This window comes from Mustela erminea, chromosome 14 (assembly GCF_009829155.1).
Source record: "Mustela erminea isolate mMusErm1 chromosome 14, mMusErm1.Pri, whole genome shotgun sequence".
Lineage (NCBI taxonomy): Eukaryota > Metazoa > Chordata > Mammalia > Carnivora > Mustelidae > Mustela > Mustela erminea.
Genome location: NC_045627.1, coordinates 50,470,317 through 50,497,429, shown reverse-complemented (window position 1 = coordinate 50,497,429; position 27,113 = coordinate 50,470,317). Strand labels below are relative to the sequence as shown.

The 27,113-nt window shown below is 52.1% G+C and overlaps 2 protein-coding genes across 7 annotated transcripts in view; one reads left to right on the top strand and one right to left on the bottom strand.

Annotated features, from left to right (window-relative positions):
* Nucleotides 1-5,155: 5,155 nt before the first annotated feature.
* On the top strand, nt 5,156-12,940 carry LOC116573048 (synaptotagmin-15). 4 transcript variants are annotated; one of them, XM_032312666.1, is made up of 8 exons: nt 5,161-5,594; nt 6,460-6,724; nt 7,191-7,333; nt 8,511-8,806; nt 10,113-10,283; nt 10,864-10,984; nt 11,958-12,137; nt 12,592-12,940. In XM_032312666.1, the coding sequence occupies exons 1-8, from the start codon at nt 5,588-5,590 to the stop codon at nt 12,732-12,734; spliced, it is 1,326 nt and encodes a 441-aa protein (XP_032168557.1). In that variant the 5' UTR covers nt 5,161-5,587; the 3' UTR covers nt 12,735-12,940. The 4 variants fall into 4 exon arrangements, with proteins under 4 accessions (XP_032168559.1, XP_032168557.1, XP_032168558.1 ...); XM_032312667.1 differs by having other exon boundaries at nt 5,163-5,594; nt 6,532-6,724; XM_032312668.1 differs by lacking the exons at nt 10,864-10,984; nt 11,958-12,137; nt 12,592-12,940 and adding an exon at nt 10,706-10,857 and having other exon boundaries at nt 5,156-5,594.
* A 12,279-nt stretch (nt 12,941-25,219) lies between these two features.
* Nucleotides 25,220-27,113, bottom strand: part of SHLD2 (shieldin complex subunit 2) — an 88,316-nt gene continuing 86,422 nt past the window's right edge. For all 3 annotated transcript variants that reach the window (XM_032314010.1, XM_032314009.1, XM_032314011.1), the window contains one exon: nt 25,220-25,540. In XM_032314010.1, coding sequence (XP_032169901.1) covers nt 25,290-25,540 — 251 coding nt within the window. In that variant the 3' untranslated portion in view covers nt 25,220-25,289. The remainder of the gene's footprint in view (nt 25,541-27,113) is intronic.

The following is a 27,113-nucleotide window of genomic DNA, read 5'->3' as shown; positions in this document are numbered from 1 at the left end:
AGATTCAAAGGCCCTCAGGAAGAGCCTCTAGCCTGGCACTGTCAGGAAAATTGGCGTTGCCTCTCATTGGCCCTGGTCAGTCCCTGTGTCTGTGTCTCCCTGAACCCATCATAGCCACAGGGGGAGCTTCAGAGGAATTCCAAACTCCCAAACTCCAGTGGACACAAACCAGGCTCTCAGAGAGGTCCTGTTCAGGCTCATGGTCTCTGGGCTTGAGGGAGGTATGACTCTTCCCCCTGTCCCCAATGGTAGGGGGTCCCCACTCAGCTCCAACCCTTGCCCAAGTCCTCTCCGTCCTCCGCTCGCTCAGCTTTGTCTTTCCCCCAACGGGCTAGCTGTGAGGCTGGTTTGCGGCCACCTTTGACAATCTGCATCTCTGTCTGTCACCTCTCTTTGGAGCTGGATGGCTAACTTCTTAGTGTCTTTGTCAAAACATTGATGTAATACCTTGATACATTAAAACAACATTTCATTTTTAAAAAGTATTTCCCAGCAGCCCCCTGAAAGATGTCCTCACGTGTCTTACCAGCTAGAGCCCTGCCACGTGGCCACCAGCAGCTGCTAAGAAGGCTAGTCAAGTCAGAATCTAGCAATCAAATCTAGGGGGCTGAGAGCACCGTATGTGGCCCAGAGAACTCAGAGGCATCCCTGCCCCAGCACAGAGCTGCTCCCTCAAAGTCTGGGTTCTGCTGTTAGCAACAAAGCTGGAGGGGTCGCAGGTGAGCACAGGGCGCTGAGGAATAAATTAGCTGCTGCCGGCCGCAATAGCCTTGACTGATAAAAGACCCACCCCTGAGTGGCCAGTCATCCCTGGGATGGCTGCAGGGCCAGCGATGACAATTCAGAAATGACCAGCTTTGCCTCCATCGCTGCAGGGCCAGCAATGATAATTCAGAAATGACCAGCTTTGCCTCCATCCCTGACTTCTGCACTGTCTGAGGGGTCGATCAGGAGACCCAGAGCTAGAAAAACTGATGTCAAGACCAGCCAGTCACCTCCTAGCTCAGTGGCCTCAGGCAACTCCTCACGTCTGTCCGTGTCACTCACTTTCCACCTGAGTGAGATGGGAAGGAGCTTCACAGTGCTTGCCCGCCCATCCATTGCCTGCCTCAGCTAACAATTAATTAAGACTCTTCGTTGCAAGTGACAGAAATTTCCTCATACTGGCTTTAAAATATATATATATATATATATTTAATTTATTGAACCGTCTGGGGAGAGATGACTCCCGGCACAGCAGGGCCAGGGTCAGACAGTATCCTGAGGCTCTGTGCTCCTGTGTCGGCTTTGTCTCACATACCCTGCTCCACACAAGTGCTCCCACCCACCCCAGACGTAGCTCCTTCTGCTTCCTCTGGGCCTGAGAAAAAAGGAGCGTCCGCAAAAATGGATTCCATAAAAATTCCAGGGCTGAACCCATTGCTGTGTCCAGGGAGTGAAGCACACAGTGGGATGGTCTTCCATCAGCTTCCATGAGGGCAAGGAGGGGAGAGAGCAGTTTCGGAGAAAGAAAAGGTAGGCTGTTGTTGCCAGTAGGGAGAAAGGCTGCCAAGCAAGGGCGGGAAGAAGGACGAGCCAGGCAGGGCAGCAGAGAAAACCCCTGCAGGGCAGGCATGAGCCGTGGGCTCCGGGCTCCATCCTGAGACGCTGAGTGTTTGTCCGCAGGAACTATTTGGAGCCAGGATGGTGGAGTGGGGGACAAGCAGGGAGCTTCTGACCAGATAAGGAAAGGTACTTTCTCCAAGCTCCTCAAAAGTAGGAAAGTAAGGCCAATCTAACAGAACCAGAGAAAAGACAGGCTCCTTCCCCATCTCACAGAGAGGGACCTGGGCTGACCAGGGTGGAGTTTACATAACTGTGAGCAACACAGTCTTCCACGGGGTTCTTGACATGGCCTTTATCCTGCTCTAGTCTCTCTGTTCCTAGGTGATGAGAGATGACACTTCCTCAGACGGCCTGATTCTTAAGGTTAATTGAAAGTGGCCTTTCTCATGAATCACCCATTGCACTGAATTATTAATCACCTGCAGGCATTTGCAGGCCTTTAAAACACTTGGACTTCCTGCAGCCCTTCTCAGGAATGCTTTTGCCAGTTGAAATAGGACTTCCTTTTGGCCACAGAGAAGAGAAACCCTGTCTGCCGCTCTTTCCAGTGTTCCCAGCTCCCAGAGACCCAGAGAGGAACGAGATCTAAAAACAGGAAGCTGGGCCAGGGCTGCAGCTCGACCTGGAAGCTGCTGTCATGTGAACAGGCTGTAGCTCAGCCGGGCTCGGGGCCCCTGCGAGGCCATGGACAGAGGGAGTCCAGGGGCTGGGTCTAGCTCCCCCACTTAACTGGGTGGTCCATGGAACTTCTTTGATTTGGTTTCTTCATGAGAAGACCAACTATGCAGGGCTGACACAAGGTAAGGTTCAACAGGTCATGCACACTGAGCCAGCATCAGGGTGCCCAAAACATAAGGAGGAACAAGAAAGGTGAACTCACACACCCCCAACACCTGCTTTCATCTTCCAGTGGAGGAGAAAAGACTGAAAATTTGGGGGGCTGGCTGCATGGGTAAGGTGCTCGCAGGCTGAGCTAGCAACGTGACAGCAAGACCCCACAGCCAGGCTCCAGGGCAAGGTCAAGAGCTCCTGGCGGGCCCCAGAGTGTGGGCCTGGGATGTGTGTGATGTACAGACGACACTGGCAGAAGCCAGGGGGCAGCTCATCCTCGGGGTACAAGCCTTTCTTCCACCATTCAGCACAGCCTCGGTCCCAGAGGCTGATGTTGGGATGCTGAGCTGAGAAAGACATGGCTCCCTGCCTTCATGAAGTCCTGGTCTGCTAGGGAGAGTGAGGTGGGGTGATGGTCACAGGCACTGAGCGCTGCAGACAGATGGAGGTGGGGGAGCATCTGGGTGGCTGAGAATGGGGAGGAGATCCTGGAAGACATAGTGGAGAAGGGGGGATAGGGTTGAATCTGAAGATTCAGACAGGAATTGGATGCTGTGTTCCGGGTTGGTTATGGCAGAGACCAGGCGGGAGTGTTTGGTGGTGATGGAGTTGGACAGAGGAGGAAGAGCTGGCAGAAGCAGGCCATGCTTGGATGTGGATGGTGAGGAAAGGAGACCAGGAAAGGGGTCTTGGAGGCCTTGGAAAGCAGAGCATGGGGCTGGGGGAGGATGGGCAGCTCTGGACCTGACACCTCCAGACTGGCCACAAAGCATTCCCTCTTCCAGAAGCACCCACTCACGCAGCTTGGGGCCAGTCATGGAGATGGCTCCAACGATGTCCACGTCCCAGTGCTTGGGACCTGGGAATGGGTTACCTGACATCGCAAAGGGGACCTTGAAGAAGTGATTAAAGTAAAGATCTTGAGATGGGACAATTACCCTGGATTTTCTGGGCAGGCCCCACCTAATCACCTTATAAGAGGGAGTCAGATCTACTTAGATGTGACAGTGACAAGGATTGGGACACCTGGGTGGCTCAGTCAGTTGGGCGTCCAGCTCTTGCTTTCAGCTCAGGTCATGATCTCAGAGTTGTGAGATTGAGCCCTGCATCAGGCTCTGTGCTCAGCAGGGAGTCTGCTTACGATTCTTTCTCTCCCTCTGCCCCTCCCCATGCTCATGCTCGCTCACTCTCTCTCTCAAAATAAATAAATAATTAAAAATAACAAATATGATAAAGATTCAGAGAGATTAGAAAATGCTGCTGCCCCTTTGAAGACAAAGGAAGGGGCCACTTACAAGCAGCTTCTAGAAGCCAGGAAAAGATAAGAAATGGATTTTCTCCCCAGTCTCCAGAACGAAGGCAGCCCTGCAGATCTCTTTCAGTCTTCTGACTTCAGGCTGCAAGACACTACATTGTTTTTAACTAACAGAAAACTGACATGCAACTCAGACCTGAGGAGAAAGATGAGGAGGCTTTGAGGGGGACCCAGACCCCACCTCCCAAGATGTCATCAGCATCCTCAGCTGAGCAGAAGCAAAGGTTAGAGCCCCAGGTTCTCCAGACACCAACAGGATTTGCAGGAGGGGAAAGGTGGGAAAAGGAAATGCCCTGCCTCCACCAGGCTCCTAGCAGTCTTCGGGGGTGGAGAGCAGAGAGAGGCCCTACTGGGTAGAGATGCAGGGACCCCTTTCTCACCTGACCACGGGAAGAAAGTAACTGCCCCACTTCCCACCCCTGGGAAAGGAGGGGGACCCCAGTTCACCACCCATCATGCCTCAAGTCAACCGGCCCTGGGGGCAGGACAGAGCTGCACACTGACAGCCTGGAGGACCCCCCCGCCAACCCTGTCTAGTCTACTCAGCCTTCTCCCTACCGTGTGATAGGCATAGGTGCCAGGCAGGAGCAGGGCCCAGAGTTGCTCTTTGGACATGACCTTCAAGGCTGTACTACAAGACCGACCCTCCCTCCCCACACACATATATTTCTTTCAGTTGCCAACTACAGATGCAGCCTCGAGGTTTCAGATGCTCCCCCACCCCACCCCTGCTCCCGGCCCCAGAGCGCTCCTCAGGGACCGCTGCGTGCGGCCCCAAGAAGGTGCATGTGGATGGGGCTCAAGACGGAGCGGGCAGAGGAACTGCAGGGCCTTTCCTCCAGCCTCCCGCGAAGGCTGCGTTCAGTAGTCTCAACTGCACTGCCCCTGCGCTCTGATAATAATCACTACAATAATAAGGGTTTCGGGTGTCGAGGGGATCCAGACGACTCCACCCTGAGCCACAAAATCACCACAGTAGTGGGTGGCAGGCTCTGAGCACCCCCAACCCCACACCCTCAGGCTAAGTCACCATTCTAAGCCATATCCATTACATACTTCCATCCAGAGGGAGTACTATTGCTAACCCAACTGAGGACAGAGAGCCCGGGGTGCTGAAGGAAATTGTCCCAAGTGGCACAGCTGGTGGGTGGGGAGCAGAGTTGGAACCCAGAGTCGTTGTCAGAGGGCCTGCTGCAGAACCAGGGCTCTCCAAAGCCTCGTTATTTTGTGTGCTGCGACGGTGGACGAGTGAACTTCAGCGCCGCAGCGCAAGCCACGGGGACCCGGAAAGGAGAGTCCGCCCTGGGAGCTGGGCAGGCCCCAGGAATGCGGATGGGCGCCGGGCCGGAGCGGGGGTGTAGGGGGGGACCTCACGCTGCGGGGGGCCGCGGAAGGTGGACGCGCACTCCTAGACCTAAAAGTGGCTTGCCCAGGCAGCCTGGCGTGAAGGTTCGGGTGCTGAGCCCTCCATCAGACGCGGCGGCCAAGGCCTTAGCCAGGGGCCCTCTCACCCTACCCTCCCGGAGCGGGGGGCCCTCGCACCCCACCCCACCCGACCTGCTGGGAGCCCCGGGCGCCCCGTACCGCCCAGCCCGGAGCCCTGCAGTTTCCGGGCACGCACCAGGGGCTCCACTCTGGCGAGCCTGGCCGGGGCGGAGCTGCGGAGTCCGGGGGGTGGCTCCCAGACCCGCGGTCTGTAGCCAGGGCCCAGCGAGACCAGGGACCGCCCCCGCGTCCTCCGGACGGCCCCCGCCGGGCCTTAAAAGCCTGCCCCGCAGCGGCTGGAGGCGCGGAGATACGTGCGCCCCGGCCCCGACAGCCGGCCCGAGCAGTCCCATGGCGGGTAAGTGCCCCTCGCGGTACCCTCGCGCCCAGCGCTGCATCCGGGCCCCCTGCCCATCCCCAGCCGTGGCCGCACTTTGCCTCTCCCCGCCTGCCCCGCCGGGGCGCAGCCCGTACCCTGCGAGGGTGAAGTGGAGAGGGAGACTCTCTCCTCCCAGACGGTTGCGAGGCAGAAAGTGTGGGGATCTGGCCCTCTCACCAGTCCCCTCGCTCCAGACCCTAGAGCCTGCCAGAAGCCCCTTGTCCGCACGTGACGTAAAGCAGGCACCTTCTTTGTCCTTGGAGGGCAGCCGGCGCCTGGGAACGAGCGTCTCGGTGCTCTCAGCCGGCGCTGAACGCGAGTGGATCCGGCCAGGCCCCCTCAAATGATGGGGTGCAGGCAGTCAACTGTCCTTGTGTCTCTGTTTCTCGCACCTACTGCGCCCTTCCTCATCGACATTCCTTGCCGTTGTCTTCAACTGATCCCCCTAAGTGGCTTCATCTTGATAGAGGGTTGAGGAAAGGATTGGGTTTTAGAGAACGTTACAGAATTCAAACACGAGCAGTCTCTCAGCAGGCCCCAGGACCAAAAAGGACAGGGATTGCAAACCAGGGCATCATCCCTTCCTGGGCTTCCCTTAAGTATAGAATGGCCACACTCGGGCTTACCCTCAAGCCTGAACCGGAAACCTGGAAAGATAAAGGTTCTGGTGAAAGCAGATGGAATGTCTCATCAGGAGCATGAGAAAATGGTTCATTTCAGCCAGAATCTCAAGCCCAAGGCCTGCCGCTTTCCAAAGCAACAGGAAGCCTGCTTCTGTGTCAGTCCTAGGGTCCAACCCAGGGGGTGGGGTTGCTGCCCACATTCTGCCCCCCACCCCCTGCAGGCCAGCGGTGCGGAGGTGGGGGGGGGGTGTCTTTCCCCCTGGCATCACAATCCGGGTGGTCTCTGCCCCCAGAGCAGGTGGCCCTGGTAATTGGGGGCCTCGCTGGGGGGTTGCTACTGCTACTGTTGCTGATCTGGGTGAGCTGCTGTCTCTGGAAGAAGCTTCGGGCCCTGTCCACCTATGAGGAGCTGCCAGGGAGCACCGCTGCCTCCAGCGTACAGGGGGGCAAGCTCTACCCCCCACCTGCCAGGACGCAGACAAGCAGGTGAGGCAGGATGTGGAGTTTCCCTTGGTGGGGGGTAGGGAGGAAAGTCTATTTTGTGGGGCTCCTCCTCTATGCCATTACCATGCTACAAAGCAACCCCAGAATCATCACGACAAGCTCTGGGACAGGCATTGTGAGGCTCATTTTCCAGATAAGAAAACAGACCCAGAGGACATAAAGCAGGCCTAGTAAGTGCCAGAACAGGCATTTGAGTCCGGGCAGAATGACTCCGGAAGCAGTGCTCCTTCAGCAAGTCTCCACTGGCTGCAGATGGGCAGAGCTGTTAGCTTTGGTGGGGGGATGGTGGGGGAATGTGGACCCAGAAAATAGTGCTCTTGCCTCCTCCTGGCTCCTGCTGCTTTTTCTTCCCCCAGCCTCCAGCCCTCAACCCCTATGGGCTGAGCGCAAGGAGGCCACAACGGTCACTTGCCACCAATATGTATGTCATCTCCCCACCTCGGGACAGGCCTCCAGGTGTGCCGTTCGTGGTGCCTCCTTCCCTTCAAGACCAAGACTGGGTACCCCTACACCGTGGAGAGTGGGCCCAGGCCCCACAGGACCCTTGCCTCTCCCCAGAGCTCCTGCCCCGCCCCTCCAGTGGCAGCGTTGGTGAGTGCTGGGGTCAGGGTCTGTTCAGGCCAGGGTGGGCCCATTTGCTTTCACGGGCCTGGTTCTGGAAAACCGCCGGAACCAGCAGTCCTCCGGTAGTGCCCTCAGTGACCAGGTCCGCTTATTCTGGGGGCAGAGACCACCAGGACTGTGGTACATAGGGAAAGCCCACACCACTGGCCTCCTGGGGGCAGAATTTAGGCAGCAAGCCCACCCCCCTAGGCTGGACCACAGAGTGAAGCAGAAGCAAGGTGGCTGTTGGTTGGGCTCTGCTGGGTCTCAGCAGTAATGCCATTTTCCTTGCAATCCTAGTGCTCTGGGCAGAGTTTTCTGGTTTCCGTTGAAAAGAGTTGCCCAGTGACCGCTCTTTCCAGGTACTTGGGTTTACCGAACGTCTGCTGCACCCCCAGCTTGTGCCAGATCTGGCCTCAGGTGCCGTTGTGGCCTTAGACCTACCTCACCCCATGCCTCTGTGGGGGAAGAGATCCTTGCCCCATCTTACACATTCATAAACAGAGGCTCAGAAAGTTAAGAGTGCCCTGCTCAAGGTCACAGAGGCAGTAAGCAACAGGTCTGGGATTAGAACCCAGAGCGCTCAATGAGTTTTGTTCTAGGCTGATAGGTTGCGTGATCCAGAGGGCAAGTGGTAGGAGCCGGGCACACAGCTTTCTGCCTACCCCTTTGCTCTGAAGACCTCCCAAGATACCTTCCCAGGAACCAGAAGGGATCAGCTAGTCCCCTCTAATTTGAAGAGGAAGAAAAGAGGCAAAACTTCATCACTGAGACATCCTGTGGACCCCATGGACAGGAGCCAGGCCAAGAGCTGGGCACTGGGTCCCCCCCCCCACCAAGCAGGCCCTGACCTAGGGGTTGGGGTTAAATGGAGTTAAATGGGCACTCTTTGGGGGGCCTCAGAGGGGAGCAGGACTGGATATACCATGCCTTAGTGCTGGCAGGCTTCCTGGAAGAGTAGTCCTAGAGAGAGGGGCTGTGTCCAGTCTAGAGAAGGGTGTGGGGAGGATGTGGTAAGGAGAAGCCAGAGAACTGTCTCCTGGAAGCTCAGGCAAGAAGAGATGGGCTGGGGCAGGGGCGATGAAGCCCAGAGCTTGCTATCCACCTCCCACCACTGTCCCTGCCTTCCTCGGGCCTGGCAGACCACCCCGCCCCTGTGTTATAGGAAATACAGGCACGGTGGCGACCATCAACCCAGATCTATATAAGTTCCTGGAGGACAAGAGTGAAACCGACTTCCCTGAGGGCTGCCTGGGACGGCTGTGGTTCTCCGTGGAATATCAGCAGGACGCCGAGCGGCTGTTGGTGGGCTTAATCAAGGCTCGGAGGCTGCAAGCCCCCTCGGAGAGCTGCAGCCCCCTCGTGAAGCTGCACCTGCTGCCCGACGAGCGGCGCTTCCTCCAGTCGAAGACCAAACGCAAGACCTCCAGCCCGCAGTTTGATGAGCACTTCATCTTCCAGGTATGACCCCTGCAGCATATAGAGTCTGGCCTCCGAGGAAGGAGCAGCCAGGGTCCAGGTGACCCCAGCCTCCTGTGACAGCTAGGGCCCTGAAGGCCTCCCAGGCCCCTGCTGCCACCAGGTCTACTTTACCTACCGGACAGGTCAGGGTCTGCAAGAGCCCAGAGCCCTATTTGGGGGGGAGGGGGGCGAGCGAGGGAGGTGAGGGGTAGAGGGCTGGGCTCCCTGTTTCAGGGGTGCCTGGAGGAGAGAAAGAGAAAACACATCCTCGGACCACCTACTGGATGCCAGGCTCTGGCCCACGAGGCTCTGGAGAAGCAGTCCAAAGCCCTGGAGCCTTAGGGGGTTTCTGGCAAGGTTATCCAAGAAAGGCAGAGGGTGAGACCCCCACGCCCCCTTAGAGCAGGGGCAGGAACTCGCCTAGTGTGTTGGAGGCCAGTGCAGGGCCCAAGAGCCATCGTGCAGCCCGTGCTGCCTTGGCTGCCCTGAGGACAGGCCGGCTCAGGGTCTGCAGGTGCAGAGGCTGTCAGGGCACTGAGCCAAGCCCACAGGGGCCTGGGAGTCTAAGCAGGTGACTGGGGGCCCTGATGGGAAACCAGGCATCAAGAGCTGCCTTGAGGCCTTGGACAAACATTTTCAAGAGCCAGGCAGTAGGCTGACTGGCAAGGTGAGGAGAGGCCGTTCAGCATCCGGGAAGAGGGTGATTGCTGAGGTCAGAGCCTGAATTCTTGCCTTCTTCTGGGCCCGAGAGCTGGAGCTGCATGGAGAGCTGGCATGGGGCCCAGATCCCGCCTGTTTTGCTGGGGGTCAAGGCTGCGGTGTTCACAGGTGACCTTGTTCTCCTCAGAACGTAAAAAGCCAAGACATGTAGCCGTGCTGCCCAGCGTGGCCACATGGCGTGTTCACAAACTTGTTTCTGTGGGCTCCGGTGGGGGACTTCTCACATTTTTATGTGCAGGCAGATCACTTGGAGGTCCTGTTAAACGGTGGATTTCCTTCATGGGCCTGAGATGGGGCCTCATGTCCTGTATTTCTAATAAGGTCCAGAGGAGGGGTAGACACTGTTGGTCCTTGAACTCACTCTGCAGGGCAAGGCTCTGGCACATGTTCCCACTGCCACTGGTCCCCGGGGGACAGGTCCCCACTACTGGAACGGTCCCCTGACGATGTCTGGGTTTGGGGGGGGGGTGCAGGTTCCTGGCTGAACCACCTCTCACCAAAATCTCCTGTGTCGAGAACAGTGTACCACACCCTCCCATCCTCTGTTTCCACGCCTGACCCCAGCCCAGACCCTCATCTCTCCCAGGTGTCCAGCAAGAACATCACTCAAAGGGTACTCAGGTTCTCCGTGTACCACGTGGACAGGCAGAGGAAGCACCAGCTCCTGGGCCAGGTGTTCTTCCCCCTGAGAAATGAGCCTCTGGCCGGTGACTGCCCGCATGTCATCTGGAGAGACCTGGAGGCTGAGAGTGGAGAGGTAAAGGTCAAGGTCACCAAGCATATACTTTTGTGTGTCAGACTCCCAGGGGCAGCCAGCAGTGTGGCCCAGTGCCTGCTGGCCAGCATCAACCCAAGCAAGTGTGACTTGGGGTCATGAAACTGGGCTGGAGCGGCCTGGGACCAGGGGGCAGGGCAGAGCTACTCTTGGGCAAGGAAAGGTGGCCTGAGGTTCTTTTGCCCTGGAGACCAGATTACCTGGATCAACTTGATTCCCTTCCAGATCAGACACCTGTGAAAGGTGATACCCCAAATGGACCAGGCTTGCCCTCTCTTCTCCTGACCCCTCAGAAGACCCAGGCAGCTTGAAAAAGGCTTTGGAATCCCCTAGACCTGGGTTTGAACCCTCAGCTCTGACACTCACTACTGTGTGAGCTTCAGCAAGCCCTTTCCACTGTCCAGACCGCAGCTTCCCCATCCGTAAAATGCCGTTGGGCTGAAAGGAGACACCATGGGTGTGTAACCCAGGACCAGAGCCTGACTGCTGGGAGGAGGCCAGATACCACGGCCTCTCCAGCACCTGCTGAGTGACAGGGATGCTTTCCTCTGGGCCTCTCCAGCCTCCCTCCGAGTTTGGAGACCTGCAGTTCTGTCTCAGCTACAATGACTGCCTGTGTCGCCTGACTGTGGTCGTGCTGCGAGCCAAGGGTCTCCAGCTCCAGGAGGACACGAGTTTCATCAGTAAGTTTTCCTTTGCAGGGCGGGCCCTGTCCAGTGAGCCTGTGGCCTGGGCTGGAGTCTGACCCCTTCCTCTGGCCCTTCAGTTTCTGCCTGCCTGTGGCCCACCATGGAGTGCTCACTACCCTCTGTGGACGGCTGTGATGTGGGAAGCCACTTCCTTCTATTGAACCCAAGACTGTATCCCCTTGGCCTCCACCAAGACCCCTAACACCCCCCGAGACCAAGTCCTCCCCTCTCCTTTCCCAAGGCAGCATCTTGGCTCCGTAAAGGTTCTGTCCCTCTTCCTCCACCTCTGCCCTTCCGTGAAGGATTCCACTTCCTCCGGGGCCAGAGCCCTTGCCCCCACTGCCCCCTGGGCAGGCTCCCTGTACACCAGGCAGGACACTGGGCAGAAAGGAGATGCTTCAGGCTGACAGGGAGTGCAGTATTCTGCTTCCTCTGGGCGCCCAGAACCCAGCAGCTGGAGGAGTGGACTCCCTGCTCTGGCTCACCGAAATGTCCTGCCCTTATGCACCCCCAACGCCCGCCCCCCGGCCCCGCAAGCAGAGTGGTAGCTATCAGATCCCTGTGTGTCTCCACATCTGGGTCACCATAAGCAAGTTGTCATTCAACCTTCCACCATGGATCTAAAATTCATGTGAGCCCCACCCCCAAAACCTTGACCCTCTGAAGAAGAAGGTGCTTGAGGAACTCCAGGGAGCCAGTCAGGCTCTGGGAAGCAAGGGCCAGCGGAGCCATGATGCACTCAGGAGGCACAGAGGAAGGAAATGGAAGGGAGTCAAGTATTTCCTCGGGTGTAAGCCCATACACTAATGGTCCCTGTTTTCTCTTGTAATTGGTGCCCTCTGGCTGCAGCAGAAGGGGCCTGGTGCCCAAGGTGGGCGTGTGGCCTCCCAGCCAGACCTCCCACAGGCCAGAGGCTGGACCCTGCCTCTCCCTCCCAGCCCAGCCCACTGTCTGCACTGCTCCTTAGGTGTGTTTGTCAAAGTGTCTCTGATGAACCACAACAAGTTTGTCAAGTGCAAGAAGACTTCGGCGGTGCTGGGCTCAGCCAACCCCGTGTACAGCGAGACTTTCAGCTTCAAGGCCGATCCTGCGGAGCTGGACACTGCCAGCCTCAGCCTGACCGTGCTGCAGAGCACCAGAGGGGAGAGTAAGGCTGCTCCCCCACCCCCCAGGCTCTTTGGGACATGGGCGCAGGAGGAGCGTTCAGGCAGTAGGACCTGCAGAGAGAGGTTTCTGTTCTCTGCTAGGGCAACTAGAACTCAGAGAGGCTGAGATACATGCCCAGGGACACAGAGGTTGAGAGTAGGAGAGCCGAGATTCACACCCATCTCTGCTCAGTTTGTCTCTCCGTGGCAACGTACGGAGAGGTCAAAGGGCGGCTTCTGCTGGCTCTCCACTTGGGCTCCCTTCTCCCCCATCTTCAGTTCCAGAGCAAAGCCAGGACCTTTTGGGGGCTGCCTGCTCCTGCTTCAAGAGGGAGGGGCTAGCTCCATCCTCTGAGAGGAAGAGTGAGACAGGGAAAGAGAAGGCACTGGGGGTACTGCCCAAGTTGGGTGGCTTCTGTGCTCTGAAGAATGACGGCGTTTTTCCCTCCCCCACAGACAGCCACCAGCTGGGCCGGGTGGTCGTGGGCCCCTACATGTACGCCCGAGGCAGACAGCTGGAGCACTGGAACGCGATGCTCAGCAAGCCCAAGGAGCTGGTGAAGCGCTGGCACGCGCTCTGTCCCACCCCTGAGCCCTGACTCGGCTCAGGACCTCCGCTCTGCCTCCGGAGTCTGCCCTCCCCTGTGGCAGCCACGAGCCTGGACGGTCGGGCCAGCATCTCCTTGGGCTGCCAGGGCGGCCTGAGCCAGGGCAGCGTGCATGCCGAGAGGCAGGAGAGAAGAGGGACCAGCGAGCTCCAGCCGGGTCAGCAGCATGGCTGGCCGCCACCTGCCGGCCTCAGAGACCCCCCATCTCCCTCCGTCCTCCTCTGTCCGTGCTGCTGCCTGGGCTGCGAGTCCCAAACCCTGGTCAGCTCAGTCCCCATCTGGACTGGGATCTCAGGCCTTCAGAAGAACTGTTCTATTCCGTGATAGCAGAGCTGTGTGTGCTGAGCGGAGACCCGGGCTCCACCATTCTGGAAAGCTGACGGTAGGTCTGTGCTGGACGGGCACAGCGTCTCAGCTGTGGTCTTCCTGCCTCCCGCCAAGCAGAGAAAACAAACTGCTCTGGGGGAATCGTGGGGGGTGGGGGTGCCCAAAGCGCCGATTCCAGCTGGCCCACAATAAAGAGTCCCGTCTGAAAGTTGGGGTGGGGGTCGGACACATTGGAATGGAACAGCCCCCAGATGCCTGCGCAGCACAGCGTGTCTACAGCTCGGGAGAGAAAGCTCTCAGGGATCGAGACTCGCCGGCTTCAGGCCTGGGGAAGAACACTGCCCACCAAGTGGACATCCACTCCCTGTACCAGGAGGAGGCCCTCACCTGTGTTGGGTCCCTCCCAGGGCCATGTCACATCCTGCCCACGGCCCGTCCTCCCCAGAACCCAAGCCTCACGCCCCTGGTCTTCCAGCTGGCTGTCCTACGGGTTTCTGTGGTCTCCCTGGTTGACGGCGTTCAGCTCGCACAACTCACTTGGGGCAAGAAATGGCCAAAGCACGCAGCCAAAGCGCAGCCCCCAGGGCCGAGAGCTTTCCCTGTAAACCCAGCGATTTCGTTAGGATGACTGTGTTGTGACAGGTGCCCACGTGAGGCTCATCGAGTTGAGAGTCCCCACAAATCCCGGTCATCACCTCCCCGTGACACTGTCCTCAGGGTAATGAGCCTTTACTGTGTTTATCACTGTTACTGAACGGGTAGCTTGTATTTTCCCCCACATACTTTTGAACTTGCGGGGTCAATGCACTGTGACCGTATACCTGGAGCAAACTTCAAACCTGTCTCTTCTCTTACGCAGTGAACAACTTCAGCAAAAGAAAGTAGTGAGCATTATATTCGAGTGTGCCTCTTCGATCTCACTCCCGATCTCTGTCCATGCACAAAGACAAGCTTTACCTGGCAGTGGTCCGTACAGACAGAATTTCACACACTTATTTCACACACACATTCCAACAAAGCCCACACTCCAGTCATTGCTAATAGCATCAGAGCACACACATTCTCTCTGTGTGTCTAGCAGGCTACTAACCTAGAATGGTTTCCATTTCACCCGGAGTCCCGAGACAAGAGGTGCCAGCCACCCCCACATTTCAAGGTGACATTCATGCCTACTAGGTGGCCTTTCCGGGGCCACTTGGAAAAGCTGGTAAGGATCCCTTGGCAGGACAGAGTGGACCGGTGTGTCTGATTCACAGCTGAAAAATCTCAATGGCAAGAGACTGACAGTTCTCTGCTCCAGAGAGAGGAGGAAGGGGTTGCTGTATGGGGTTGAAATGTCTACAGACGTGGTAAGAGCAAAAAATACACAAGTGCTTCCAGTGGACCAGAGGGAGCTGGCCTGGGTTGTCTCCGTCCTCTGCAACCCTTCTACCCTCACCTACCAGGTGATCCCTGCGTGTCTACTTTATAAGCTCTCTGTCTTTCCACTTTGCAAGTCCTTTGAATCCACAGAGTATTTAAGGATTGGCTTGTCAATTGCCACACCAAAAAAGTGTTTGAGTTTGACTGGATTTTGATGGAGTACATAGGCCAGTTTGGGAACCATTTTCTATCCCTACAATATTGAAACTTCCATCCATTAACATGGTATGTCCCTCCGTTTCCTTTGGCTGATCTCTCCTTACCTCCAGTTTTTAATGGTATTGATATCATTCATTTCAATCCCACATATATCTTACACCTAGCAAGACATTGCTATTATTATTATGTTCAGTCAATTCCCACTTATATTCAGTCACAGAGTTGCTCTTTCTTTTGCTTTTCATTCTTTCCTCCGTTTCTGGGATTCTGAGATCGTGTTCCTCCTACTTGAAGAACTCTTTTTAGTATTTCTTTTAGTGCACAACTGTTCACAGCAAATTTTCTTGGTTTTTGATTAGAAATGTCTATTTCAAGTTCATTTTTAAAGGATTTTGGGGGGGATAGAATTCTAGGCTGACATTTTCTGTCAAGAGTTTTTAAATGGTGTTCATTATCTTCTTACTGCCATCATTGCTGTTGACAAGTGAGTTATCATCTTTTGTTTCTCCTTGGAAAGTAATGCATCTCCCTCTCCTTCCCACCATTAGCTGCTTTTAATATTTTCTCTTTATCTTTGGTTATCAGGAATTTGAGTATGGTATACCTCCAGGCAATTTTCCTTTTATTTATCCACCTTGGGAGTAGCAAACCTCCGTAAGTTTTGGAAAATTCTCAGCACATACTTCTTCATATACGATTTCTGCCCCTTCTTCCTCTCCTCTTCTGAGACTCCAAGTACATACCTGTTAGCTCTCCCGGCAGCTCCTGCAGGACTCCTAGGCACTGGGCTGCCTTTTCCACTCCCTGCCTTCTTCTATTTTACTAAATCTTTCTTCTGCTATGTCTAATTGTAGTTAACCTATATGCTGAGTGCTTAATTTCAATTACTGCATTCTTTCAGTTTTAAATTTCCATTTGAGGCTTTGTGATCAATTCCCACTCTCTGATGAAAGTCTCTGGTTTGTCAGTCATACCAATACCTGTGACATCAATGGGTCAGTTTTACTGTGTGTGTTTCCCTCTTTGGTTCTGTCATTTGGAATGTTTGACAATATACTGTCCAGCACTGACCATTGTGATAAATTACGGGTGCCCCGGGAGACGGTACTCCTTCGGAGAGGGCTTACTGTATCCTCTGGCTGACAGAATGGGGAGAGGTCACCTGAATCCAGTGCAGTAGTGAACTAACTGGAGTCTGGGTGGCAGGGATTTTTGCTTTTGTTTTTGCATTTAAGAGAGGGCACGAGTTGGGTGGGGTGGTGGGAGGCAGATGGAAAGGGAGAGGGAAATCTTAAGTAGACTCCACAGTCAACATGGAGTCCGACACAGGGCACGATCCCACAGTCCTGAGGTCATGACATGAGCCAAAATCATGACCTGAGTCAGTTGCTTTACCAACTGAGCTACCTTGGTGCCCGTGGGTTGCAGTTGTTGTAAGGTTCTATGACCACCTCTATGACCACCTGTAAGGTTCTATGACTATACCCCATTTCTTCTAAGGGTACCATTTCAATCACCAAATGAGGTTCTGGTGTGTTTACTAGACTCCTCTTCCTTAGTGGGTCATAAACTACAATTTTTATCTCCTCCGTGTCATGGTATTGCGAAAAAAGAAAGCGAGACAGAGAGAGAAAGGGAGAGAGAGAGAGGAGGAAAGGAGAGGAGGAAAGCCCTGCCATCTTCCATGAGCTTTCTGCATAAATTAATTCAGAACTTCATAATCAGCAAATGCCTCAAAGGGAAAAACCCTAAGTGTCAGAATTACTCTTCTATCTCTTTTCTGTTCAACCTCTTGCCTCTTTAGTCCCAGCTGCTTTGGCAACCTCAATCTCCAATTTTTTGTCTTGTCTCTCCAACTCCAGCCACTCTGCTGCCTTTACTCTCTCTAAGCCTCAGCCCTCTGCCCAAAGGGCTAGCCCCTTAATGAGAATCAATGCATTGCCTGAAGGAATAAAGTGGTTCACAGAATGTCAGCTCACCTCCTTGTGTTTTCCTCCTTCAGAGATCATGGCTTGTCAGCTTGTCGATTTGGGAGCTCTCCAGTGACTTGAAAAGAGGTTTTCTGTATTTTATTCAGCTTTTCTAGTCATTTATCGGCATGAACATCCCTCTACCCAACACAGTAAAGTAACATTTTTCTCAGAATTCCCAAAAAAAAGAATTCTCAGCAAAGACTGATTTTATACAAGGTATTGGATTACATGATTCGTTGGAAGGCTGGTGAAGCCAGAAGGAGAAAATTGCTTGTGTCATCTGTTTTTGCGATGATCGCATGTAACAAACATTCACAACATCTCAGAGTTGTACTGAAATGAGCATTTATTTCTCATCCATCTATGGCCAGCTGAGTGTGAGCCTGTCGAGATCAGGCAAGCCACTTTCAAACAGGGGGTCTGGCAGGGTTCAGGTCCTCACCTAGGCCCACTCTGCATTTGTTCATTCTGAGCACAAGCTGGAAGGGCAGCAGCCCCCCGGGGTAAGGGGCTGGTGGGGGGGTGGTCTTTCCAAAGAGAAGGCAAAAGGGCAAGCACAGCTCCACTCTCTGCTGGGTTTACTTAATATCTCATTGACTGAGCCCTGCTGTGTGGCCAAGTTCAAAATCAAGGGGCAGGGAGGCAAACTATGCCTTTTTATGAGAAGAACTGCAAGCTGCATGGCAGTGGACATAGCTGCAGGGAGGGGTGGAGAATTGGGGTGGTCATTCAGTGCACTTCAGTGATGTGTTGTAGAGATGGGGACCTCTGGGGGCCTGTGTGTGGCTGTGCAAGGCTCTCTGAGATGGGGAGACCTCAGGACTGGGCATCTGCCACCAGGCCTCAGAGCCGCTGCTGTCCACTGCTTCCCTCTAGTGGTGAGTGCCCAGAACTTGCACAGCCTCTTGCCAGGTAACTTTTTTTTCACTGTGGAATTCCAGATTACTGCGAGAGCCTGGAGCATGCTGCTGGCCAAAGTAGGAGAGTCCAAGGCAGAAAAGGACGATTTTTACCTTCTTTCTGCTGTCGAGTCTCACCCAATTATCTCACATTTGGCAAACTCAACCTGGAACACTGTTCATAGGAGAGTCTGGGAAATCTAATTTCCAGGCAATGTAATATAGACCTTTAAAGGGGGTGGGAATGGTGTTGCGTGCCCCCCCCCGGGGGGGGTAAACTGGGGTCAGGGAATCTTAGGTAAGAGATGGCAGATCTAGGAGGCTCTTGAAGTACCCACATGAGTCCTCCAGCTCATAACTGTATTGGTCAAGGAGGACGTCCCCTGCCCCTTAGGCGCCTCCTGGTTGGGCTCCTTCCCTGCCCCTACTAGGTTGAGCAGAAACCTCTGTTCACAAGTTGGGGGAGTGTGGAAGCACAAGGTAGAAGAAATAGGAAAATTGTGCTCCATGCCCTTCTCCGGTTGCAGCCTGCAAGGGGCATGAGCAGGCGTGAGGGTGGGGGTGAAGGGGGAGCTTAAATTTTCAATGAAGTTGCAAGTTCAGACTACACAACATTGGACATTTTAAGTGCTGAACACAACGTGCTTTCATAAGTAGAAGTTACAGGAAAAATTTACTGCAACCTAAGAGTGATCAAAAAAGTCATGCGCTCTGCCCTAGATTTTATCCAAAGGGCAGGGAGAAGCAACCTGCCAAGCAGGTTTGAATGGGTCACTGGAAAAAGGGGGAAAAAAAAAAAAAAGAAAAAAGATGAAGTAGTTTGCTGATTATATTCCATAAGCCAGGCTCTTTCAATGTAATGGATGTATTTCTTAATTGAATTTAGTATGCTATTATGGAGACAGATCATAATATCTGCCTCTTGTTTTTTTCCTATTTTAAGTATAGAATCGTTGGCCCAGGTCACTCCTCCCCTCCCTGCGTGAAGCTTTATTTCAAATAACATGTTTCTCAAAGTGGGGTGACTGTTAAGATGGGGAGCAGGGAACTAGCCCTTGGGAAGTAGCCTAGGGCTTTAAACCTCAGCTTGTCACATCCACACAGCAGCCCACGAGGAGCTCCCCCATGTTCAGAAAGGATGAAAGTGAGCATGGGAGGGGTGGGGGGTCATTTCTCAGGGCTCCAGAGCCAGGAGGTGGTGGAGCTGGAATTGCAAGCAGATCGCAGATGTCCAAAATGGTATCACTGCTACATACTGCCAGAGGGACCTCAAAAAAGCTGTAGGCAACACCAAGTGCCCTTACACTACCACCACGGGCCGTGGGAAAGGCCCTTCACATGCCCAGTCGACAAGCCGCTTCTGTCTGGGCACCGTTAGCGGCCTGTGGGGCCGTCCTCGTGTCCACCCCCCCCACCCCTGCCAGCTTCCCTCCCTCTCCCCCTTCTTCTCCCTCCTTCCTTCTTCCTTTGCTCCCTCTCCCACCCTTCGGTTTGTGTAAATTATGTGTTTATCTCCACTGCTGATAAAGTGTAATCCTGAAAGTGACCAGATTTGATTCTTGTCTTCCTATTGTTTTTGATAATCTGCTTTTATTGGTTTGCTGACTGACTGACCTGGTATGACAAACTTCCAGAAGGCAGATGATGCAAGCTAGACAGTGGGAGCCCTGGAGCAGATGGGAGGGAGGGGGGAGCTCTGGTGTCCATGTCAGGAGGGTCATGGGAACATGACCAGACCGGGATGCAAAGTGGCCGGGGAGCCGCGAGTCCGGGACGTGTGGCAGGGGCACACCGCCATCCAGTGTCCCCACACCCGCGGCGTGACTAATGTGCCGCTACTGAAAAAGCAAGAAAAGCGCCCACCTCCTGCAGCGTGTCTCCAGCGCCCTCTGCTGTTCAGCCGCGTACTCATGCAGAGCATGTATTAAGGACGGATTTGGAGCCCCTAGGAAATTGTTAACTGGTAAACCAGCCTCGCCAGACTCTTTTCTTGCGCCCCCTCCCAAGCACGTCTCTCCCTCCCCACCAAAATAACCACTAACCTGTTTTTTGTGGAAATCACTTCTTTGCTTTTACTACGTAACCATGCAGCCTTAAATGCCATAGCCTTTTTTGTTTTGTTACAAAGCTCATATAGGGAACTAGAAAGGAAGCACTATTTTGTATTTGGCTTCTTTGACGCCACACGATGAATCGAGATTCATTATACATTGCGGGAGGAGGGAGGGGTTTAAACCAGAGCGCCGGAATGGGAGGTGGGGTGGTTAGGAACTATGTTATCTCTATTAGTTATGTAAACAACTTTAGCAGAGACAAGAACAAGCCTTCTCACATTCCGGTCAGGGCATACATTAACCTAGGGCTTCGAACACGTAGTCCCGAGAGAGGTCATTGTGTGGACACGAACAAGATGGAGGGCCAAAGATGGAGTCCGTATTGTCCGCGCTCCTACAGAAGTGCTTCTTAAAAAGAGGACACAAAAAGATTGCTTCGTTTGACTACATTAAAATGAAAAACTTCTGTTTATCAACCGAGAGCCATAAAAATAGGAGGAAATCAACTGCAAATATATTGGTAATTTAAATAAACAGAACGGGAGAAAACAGTTGTATATCTAATTGAAATGAATTCCTACAAATCAATAAGAAAACCACAACCCAATAGAAAAGTGGTTAAGAACATGAACAAGCCCTTCACAAAGGAAGAGATCGGAATGACCAAGTAACATACAAAACAGGTTCAGCCTCCTTTGCCATTAGGGGAGTACAAATTAAACCCACAAGGGATAGCTCTCCATACTATAAAGAATGACTAGAATAAAAAGACTGATGATACCAAGTGTAGACAAGGATGTAGAGCAATGGGAACAGCAATGGGAACTCATACACTTCTGGTGAGAATGTGAACTTGGAACATGGACTTTGGAGAACAGTTTGGCTTTATCTGCTAAATGGGGAGATATGCAAACCCTAGGATCCAGCAACTCTACTTCTGTTGGCGCCACGAGGTCTGGTCAGTGTTAGACCCTTTAACTAAGGTGCTCCCTGCACATCCCCTCACTGTATGAAATTTGTGGACTTAGGTCTGGGCTTTGGGGAGAATAGCTGTGCAGCTATTGTCACCATCCCAACTCCCACATCAGTAAGTCAGCCGGAATAAAACTGTGCAAACTGTACGGAGTGGCCGGTTTCATTTTCTGGTCTCAAAGTGCCTTCTCAGTTTGGAGGACACTTTACTCTCCCTCCTCCATCTTCTCACACTTTCCACACCTCCAGATCATGAAGACATTCTTCTATACTATTTTCAAGAAGCTCAATTATTTTGCCTTTCACATTTAAGTATCTAGAAGCTACTTGAAATAGAAGCTTGTATAAGTTATAACACTGGATTTGAGTTTCTTACTTTTTTCCCCATATTGGATATTGAATTATCCAAGCACCATTTATTGAAAAGATTATCCGTTTCTCCATTAGTCTGCTACAGTACCAAGGAAATAAATCAAGCATCATGTACGTTTGAGTCTGTTTCTGGGCTCCTTCTGCTACATAAGTAAATTTGCCTATCTTTATACTAATACCATCATGTCTTAATTACTCATGTGTAATGTCAACATCTGCTTGGCTAAGTCTCGGTCTGGTTCTTCTTCAAGAGTGTCGACTATATGGGCATGTGGCATTTCCATGTAAATTTTAGAATCAGCTTGCTAAGTCCCTCCCATCTCCCAAAGAGGAAGGCTGTTGTGACTTTGGTTGAAATTGCCTAGAGTCTAGAAGTCAACTCAGGGAGGGATGCCTGGGTGGCTTAGTGGGCTAAATAAAGCCTCTGCCTTCCGCTCAGGTCATGATCCCAGATCCCAGATCCCATGAGGATACAGGCTCCCCGCAGAATTACTGGGACCCTCATACACGGCTTATGTGTGAAGTTGTACAACTCCGGAGCACTCTTTGGCAGTTTCTTTTGAAGTGAAATAGATACCCTATAAGCCAGCAATCTCAGTCACAGGAATTTACCCCCAACCCCGTAGCCAAATCTGAAAACATATGTCCACAACTGGACTGGCAAAAAAGATGTTCATAGCAACTACTAATAACAGCCCCAAACTAGAAACAACCCAAATGACCTTGGATCGGAAAATAGATAATATATTCCTACACTGGCATATTACTCACCAAAAAGAAGACAAACTAGGGGCGCCTGGGTGGCTCAGTGGGTTAAAGCCTCTGTCATGGGCTCGGGTCATGATCCTGGGGACCTGGGATCAAGCCCCGCATCGGGCTCTCTGCTCAGCAGGGAGCCTGCATCCACCCCACCACCCCCGCCCCCCGCTCTGTCTGCCTCTCTGCCTACTTGTGATCTCTCTCTGTCAAATAAATAAAATGTTAAAAAAAAAATGAACTACCGAGTCACATAAAAATCTGGATGAATCTCAAAACCACTGTTGTGAGGAAAGCAAGTCAAAAAGGAATATAAACCATACAATTTTACTTACCTGACATTCAAGAGCAGATAAAACTAATCTATGGGGACAGAAATCAGAAAAGTGGTTGCCTAGCATGGGTGGGGATTGACAGGAAGTGGAAATGAGCGAAACTTTTAGAGAGATGGAAACCTAAATTTTTTGATTGGGGTATTGGCTACATGAATGTATGTATTTGTCAAAATTCAGCAAGCTGTACATTTAAGATCTGTGCATTTTTTCTTTGTATAAATCTTAATTTTAACTCCAGGAAAAACAATCTGATTGGCCCAGCTTGAGTCAGGTAACCTGCTGTCTGTGAGTAATCAGTTTTTGCCAAGGAATCAAACCAAACATAGACGCGGCCCAGAGAAGGGGTAGGGTTGTGGGCTCCGCTGCCGCCCCATGAAGAACCTGGTGGTAGTTTCTGTGATCAAAACCGTATTACCTTTTCCTATATTTGTAAGAAATCTTTTTAATATGGGGAATTTGTATTTTTCAGGAATTAGGGAAATTTTCCTAGTACTTCCATCAGATAAAAACAAGCATAAAGGAGAAGGTAAAACCAGGCCCCAATCCCCCAACCCAGGGTAATCACTACACCATTTTGGTCAGAGTCTTCCACATGGTATGATCACAATGTTACATAACTTGAATTGTACTACACACATTATGTAAATAAGGACAATTCCTCAGCTTATCTGCTGTCTGGCTATGTGGAGAATTTGCACTGTGTATCTGAGCAGGGAGTGAAGTGAGTCAGAGAGAGAAGGCAGGATGAGGAGAAGGGCTGACATCTGGAGGGAGTGGAGCGGTGGCAAAGACCAGGCAGGAGCTTGATCTCCCCTGACGAGAAACCATGCAGATGCTGCGTAAGGAGGAGAAGCCCTCCAAAGAACTCGAGCACGTGTTCTAGAAAGAGCAGCATTGGGTGCCTACTGCACAGAAGGCACTGGCGGTCAGGACCACCCCAAGGACCACAGTGGGAGCCAGTTTGTCATGAAACCATTGTCCCTGGTCCTGCTTTCCTCCCTGCCCCCAGTCCCTGCAGGAGCTGGGCCTTCGGGGATGGGGAAGAGACTGGGGAGTTGTCTCACTGTCAGTTCATGCCCTCCTGCAGCCCCAGAAAGCTGAGTGGGAGCCAAGGGAAAGCGGGCTGTCCCTCCCCCTCCACTTGGAAGCAGACGGCTCACCCTTAGCAAATGTATTCCTTAAGTGGATGGAGTTAACTTCCCGATAACAAACCCAGTTTAAGACCCCCAAAGACAGAATAACAAGTAATTGGCAAACCTCCCCCTCACCTATTTCTTACCCTACTGGCCTTAAAACAGGAAACACAAACACTTTATTCTAATTGTTCTGATCTGTGAACCATGTTTCATCATCTAGAGACCCTCCAGGATGCAAATTCATCATTTAAAATCAAAGACATAGGGATGGGATATTTTCTGTTTCATTCTATATCGTTCTGAGAAACTAGAGATATTTTCTTCTAAGAAAGCCATGTTGTCACCTATTCAGGTAAACCTACATTAATGGAAGACTAGCTGTAAACAACTTAAGACGGGAGAATCTGTCCCTCTCAGCTGAACTGTCAGACGAAAAATGAGATTTACCGGGGTGCCTGGGTGGCTCAGTGGGTTAAGCCTCTGCCTTCAGCTCAGGTCATGATCCCAGGGTCCTGGCATCAAGCCCCATATCAGGTTCTCTGCTCAGCAGGGAGGCATCTTCCCCCTTTCTCTCTGCCTACCTCTCTGCCTACTTGCAATCTCACTCCCTCTGTCAAATAAATAAATGAAATCTTGAGAAGAAAGAAAGAAAGAAAGAAAGAAAGAAAGAAAGAAAGAAAGAAAGAAAGAAAAATGAGATTTACCTAAAATGTCTGCCATTGGATTTCCAGACATAGGACTGTTGGATTGGCTGACATTCTTAGGCTCCTAGGCTCCTCAATGGAGTTTTATAAAAATCTGTGGCATATGTTAAATATACTTACCTGTACGTCTAGGGTAAGGAGTACACCTGGGAGTGATGGTAATTTGTTTAAATTAAATACATGGTAATTTCCTCAGGACAGAGGGAAGTTATTTTCAGCCCAAATAAGGGTTCCTAGAAAAATGGGTTAACCTATGCCCTACATACTAGAAACTGTGAAGAGATACTGGCGGGACCTGCTGTTCTTTGTCTCACTTGAAATGGCTTAGAGGCTTCTACCCAAAAGGGTGTGAAGGCCCTCTATTCCAGCAGGCTGTGTTTTGGTTGATAAAAGGACTAGACCTCATCTTGGGGGCAAAGTGAAGGCAGGCAAGTTTAAGAGGACAGCACTCTCCGTGGGCTTACACAGACTGGGCAGTAATTTATATCAGAATTCCAGATTTGCTTCTACTGTGCTTAGAGTTGAAAGAACATAGCTTAGAAGACATCACCTCTGGCCTTGAGATTCATCAGCCATCACATGAGTTATCTGGGAGAGCCAACCATTTTGTTCTCTAAGTACAACACGGGGACAACTTTTTCCCCACTCACCTTACTGGGTGTTGGATAAAACCTCAGGAGTCATTTGATTTAATCTCTTCCTTCCCCAGGAATTAACTCACCAAGTAGAATGCTTGTTTCCCCCACACCCATTTTCGGTCAAGGATCCTTCTCAGGATATACAAACTAACCCACTGCTTCTAGAGTTACAATTGAGGAAATCAGTTCACACTGATAGTCTATTAAAGGGAAAGCACTGGAGGCACTTGGGTGGCTCAGTGTCTTGGGGCCTCCGCCTTCCGCGGAGGTCATGGTCTGGGGGTTCTGGGATCGAGCCCCGCATCGGGATCGCTGCTCCACCAGGCGCCTGCTTCCCCCCGCCCCTCTCTCTGCCTGCCTCTCTGCCTACTTGTGGTCTCTGTCAGGTAAATAGATAATATCTTTAAAAAAATATATTTTTAAAAAGGCGGGGTGGGGGGGAGCACTGAGAGTGTGTGAGCATGGCAGAAGAGCAACTCTTGAGAAATGTCTGTGTGTTCAGTCCTTCACAGAGCGCTGGAACGGAGCGGGGACCTAGAGAGTGAACCTGTAATTCCCAGGGAACATTAGGTTTGCGATTTAATTAATGCCAAGAAGTTCATTTGACTCGAAAATGTGCAAAATGCAGACATCGACTTGATCAGGGACCTATTGCCTTTATTGCCAGACCCTTCCTCTAGAAGCAGGAAAGGAAAAGACCAAACAACAGACAGAAAACCTCACAGAACGTTCCTAGAAAAAAAGTTTTAATTTATATATTTAACACCATTCTCTTTACAAAAATACGGGTAGAGCCCCGTCATTCCTGGAATGTCTTCCTGGAAGTACCGGCGGTTTCCCCATCGGGTCTCAGAGGAGGGCACTGGGCCCCCGGCTCTCCACTGTCGGGATACAAATCCAGCAGCGAGAACTCCAGCTGCAGCGGGCAGCTGTTTTCATCCAACACGAAGAGGCTGTGCAGCTTCAGCACGCAAGGGGCGCCGCCGCCCGCCAGCAGCGAGTGCAGCAGGTCCGCGGCCACGGCGCGGAAGGTGACCTCCGAGGGAGGCGCTGGGGAACATGGAAACACACTCGCTCTTAGGCTCCCTGCCCAGATGCCAGAAATGCACACAGCCAAGGGGTCGTCCCGCCTTGGTTCTCGAGCCCCACACCCGCCGGAAATTTCCCTGTCTGTCCCCTCTCTTTCCAGTCACAGGTGCTGAAGATGCTCTAGAATGAGGGCCCGCGATGCCCGCTGATCGCGGACAGGCTGCTCGGACCGGTGGCATTTCCTATTATGACACAGCTCTTGGCTTCTATAAACAACAGAGGAAAGAATTGACACTGACATCTTCCTGAGTCAAGCCTGACTCAGAAAGAGCGTGTCCACGTCAGAAAAGCCGTCTCATCTATCCAGTCGACAGCTCTTGTCTGCATCTAGTGTATATAACAGAACCCTGACTTAGTTACTTAATATCAAATCTTGATAATATAAAAATACTGAAATTACAGAGATATCACTGTATTTTTGCACTTGTCTTATAGCTTCCTTTTATTTTATTTTATTTTATTTTAGGACATTAAGTCCAGTTCCTGAGCAGGGTGCTAGATGCTAGGCTGGCCAGGCATGACCAACCATGCTCAAACTACACTTGTTCCCCCGCCAACACCACCAGCCCCTCTTGGATTGCCTCTACCGACTCCCAGGGAGCCAGTCACATATTTTTGGCAGTGAGAGAATTCTCTTACAATACTCAAAGCTTTCATATTCTTCACTTAGATAAGCTAAAAAAAATCAAGATTAGAGATAATTTGAATGGTCTGAAGACCACTTTATAACTGGTGCCCACATTTTCACTTAAGTTTGCGATTTAATTAATACCAAGAAGTGCATTTGACTCGGGAATGTGCAAAATGCAGACATAGACTTGATCTGGGAATGGTCCTTCTCTGGGAAATGGAGGCTAACTGATATTGTGCCAAAAGTAAAAAGGCAAAACTGAAAATACAACAAAGAACACCAAGAGAAGGAACGGAACAGCCAAAAGAATAAAAAGTAATAAAGACAGTGAATAAAAAAAGGACACACAGACTTCCAGTTAGGATGTGAAAAGCTGGAAAGAACATGGCTCCAACCTTAACAATTATTAGAAAAACTGAAGACACTTCGAAGTCACAATTTATGGAGCCTCTAGGACAGCCGAGGTAGTGAGGCAGCCAAGCCAGAGGGAAACGAGAGAGGATGGAGGAGACCACAGGATTATTGCAGTGAGCAGTGAAAGAAGACACGTGCACCCAACAGGCAAGAAGGAAGAATGTGCTACAACTTTTCATGACTCGCTAAAAGCCAAGTGTGGGCCAGTGTCTCAGGTAAGGGGGGACTGCACCCTCATCCCCACCAGGTGCTCACACACTTGGATCTAGGGCAGGACACAGAGAAAGCTTCCAACAACGGTGAAGTCTGGAGAAGCGGAGAAGCTGCCACAAGGGAAAACACAAAACACCATTCAGGGCTCCTCTAAGGAATGAGAGCCTTAAACTGAGAGAGGAAGGTGGGTAAATCCTATTGCCCAGGGCTGACGGTGGAGGAAAGAGAAAAGAAAAATCCCTCTATCCCTAGGGGAGGGGCAGAAAGCTCCCCATT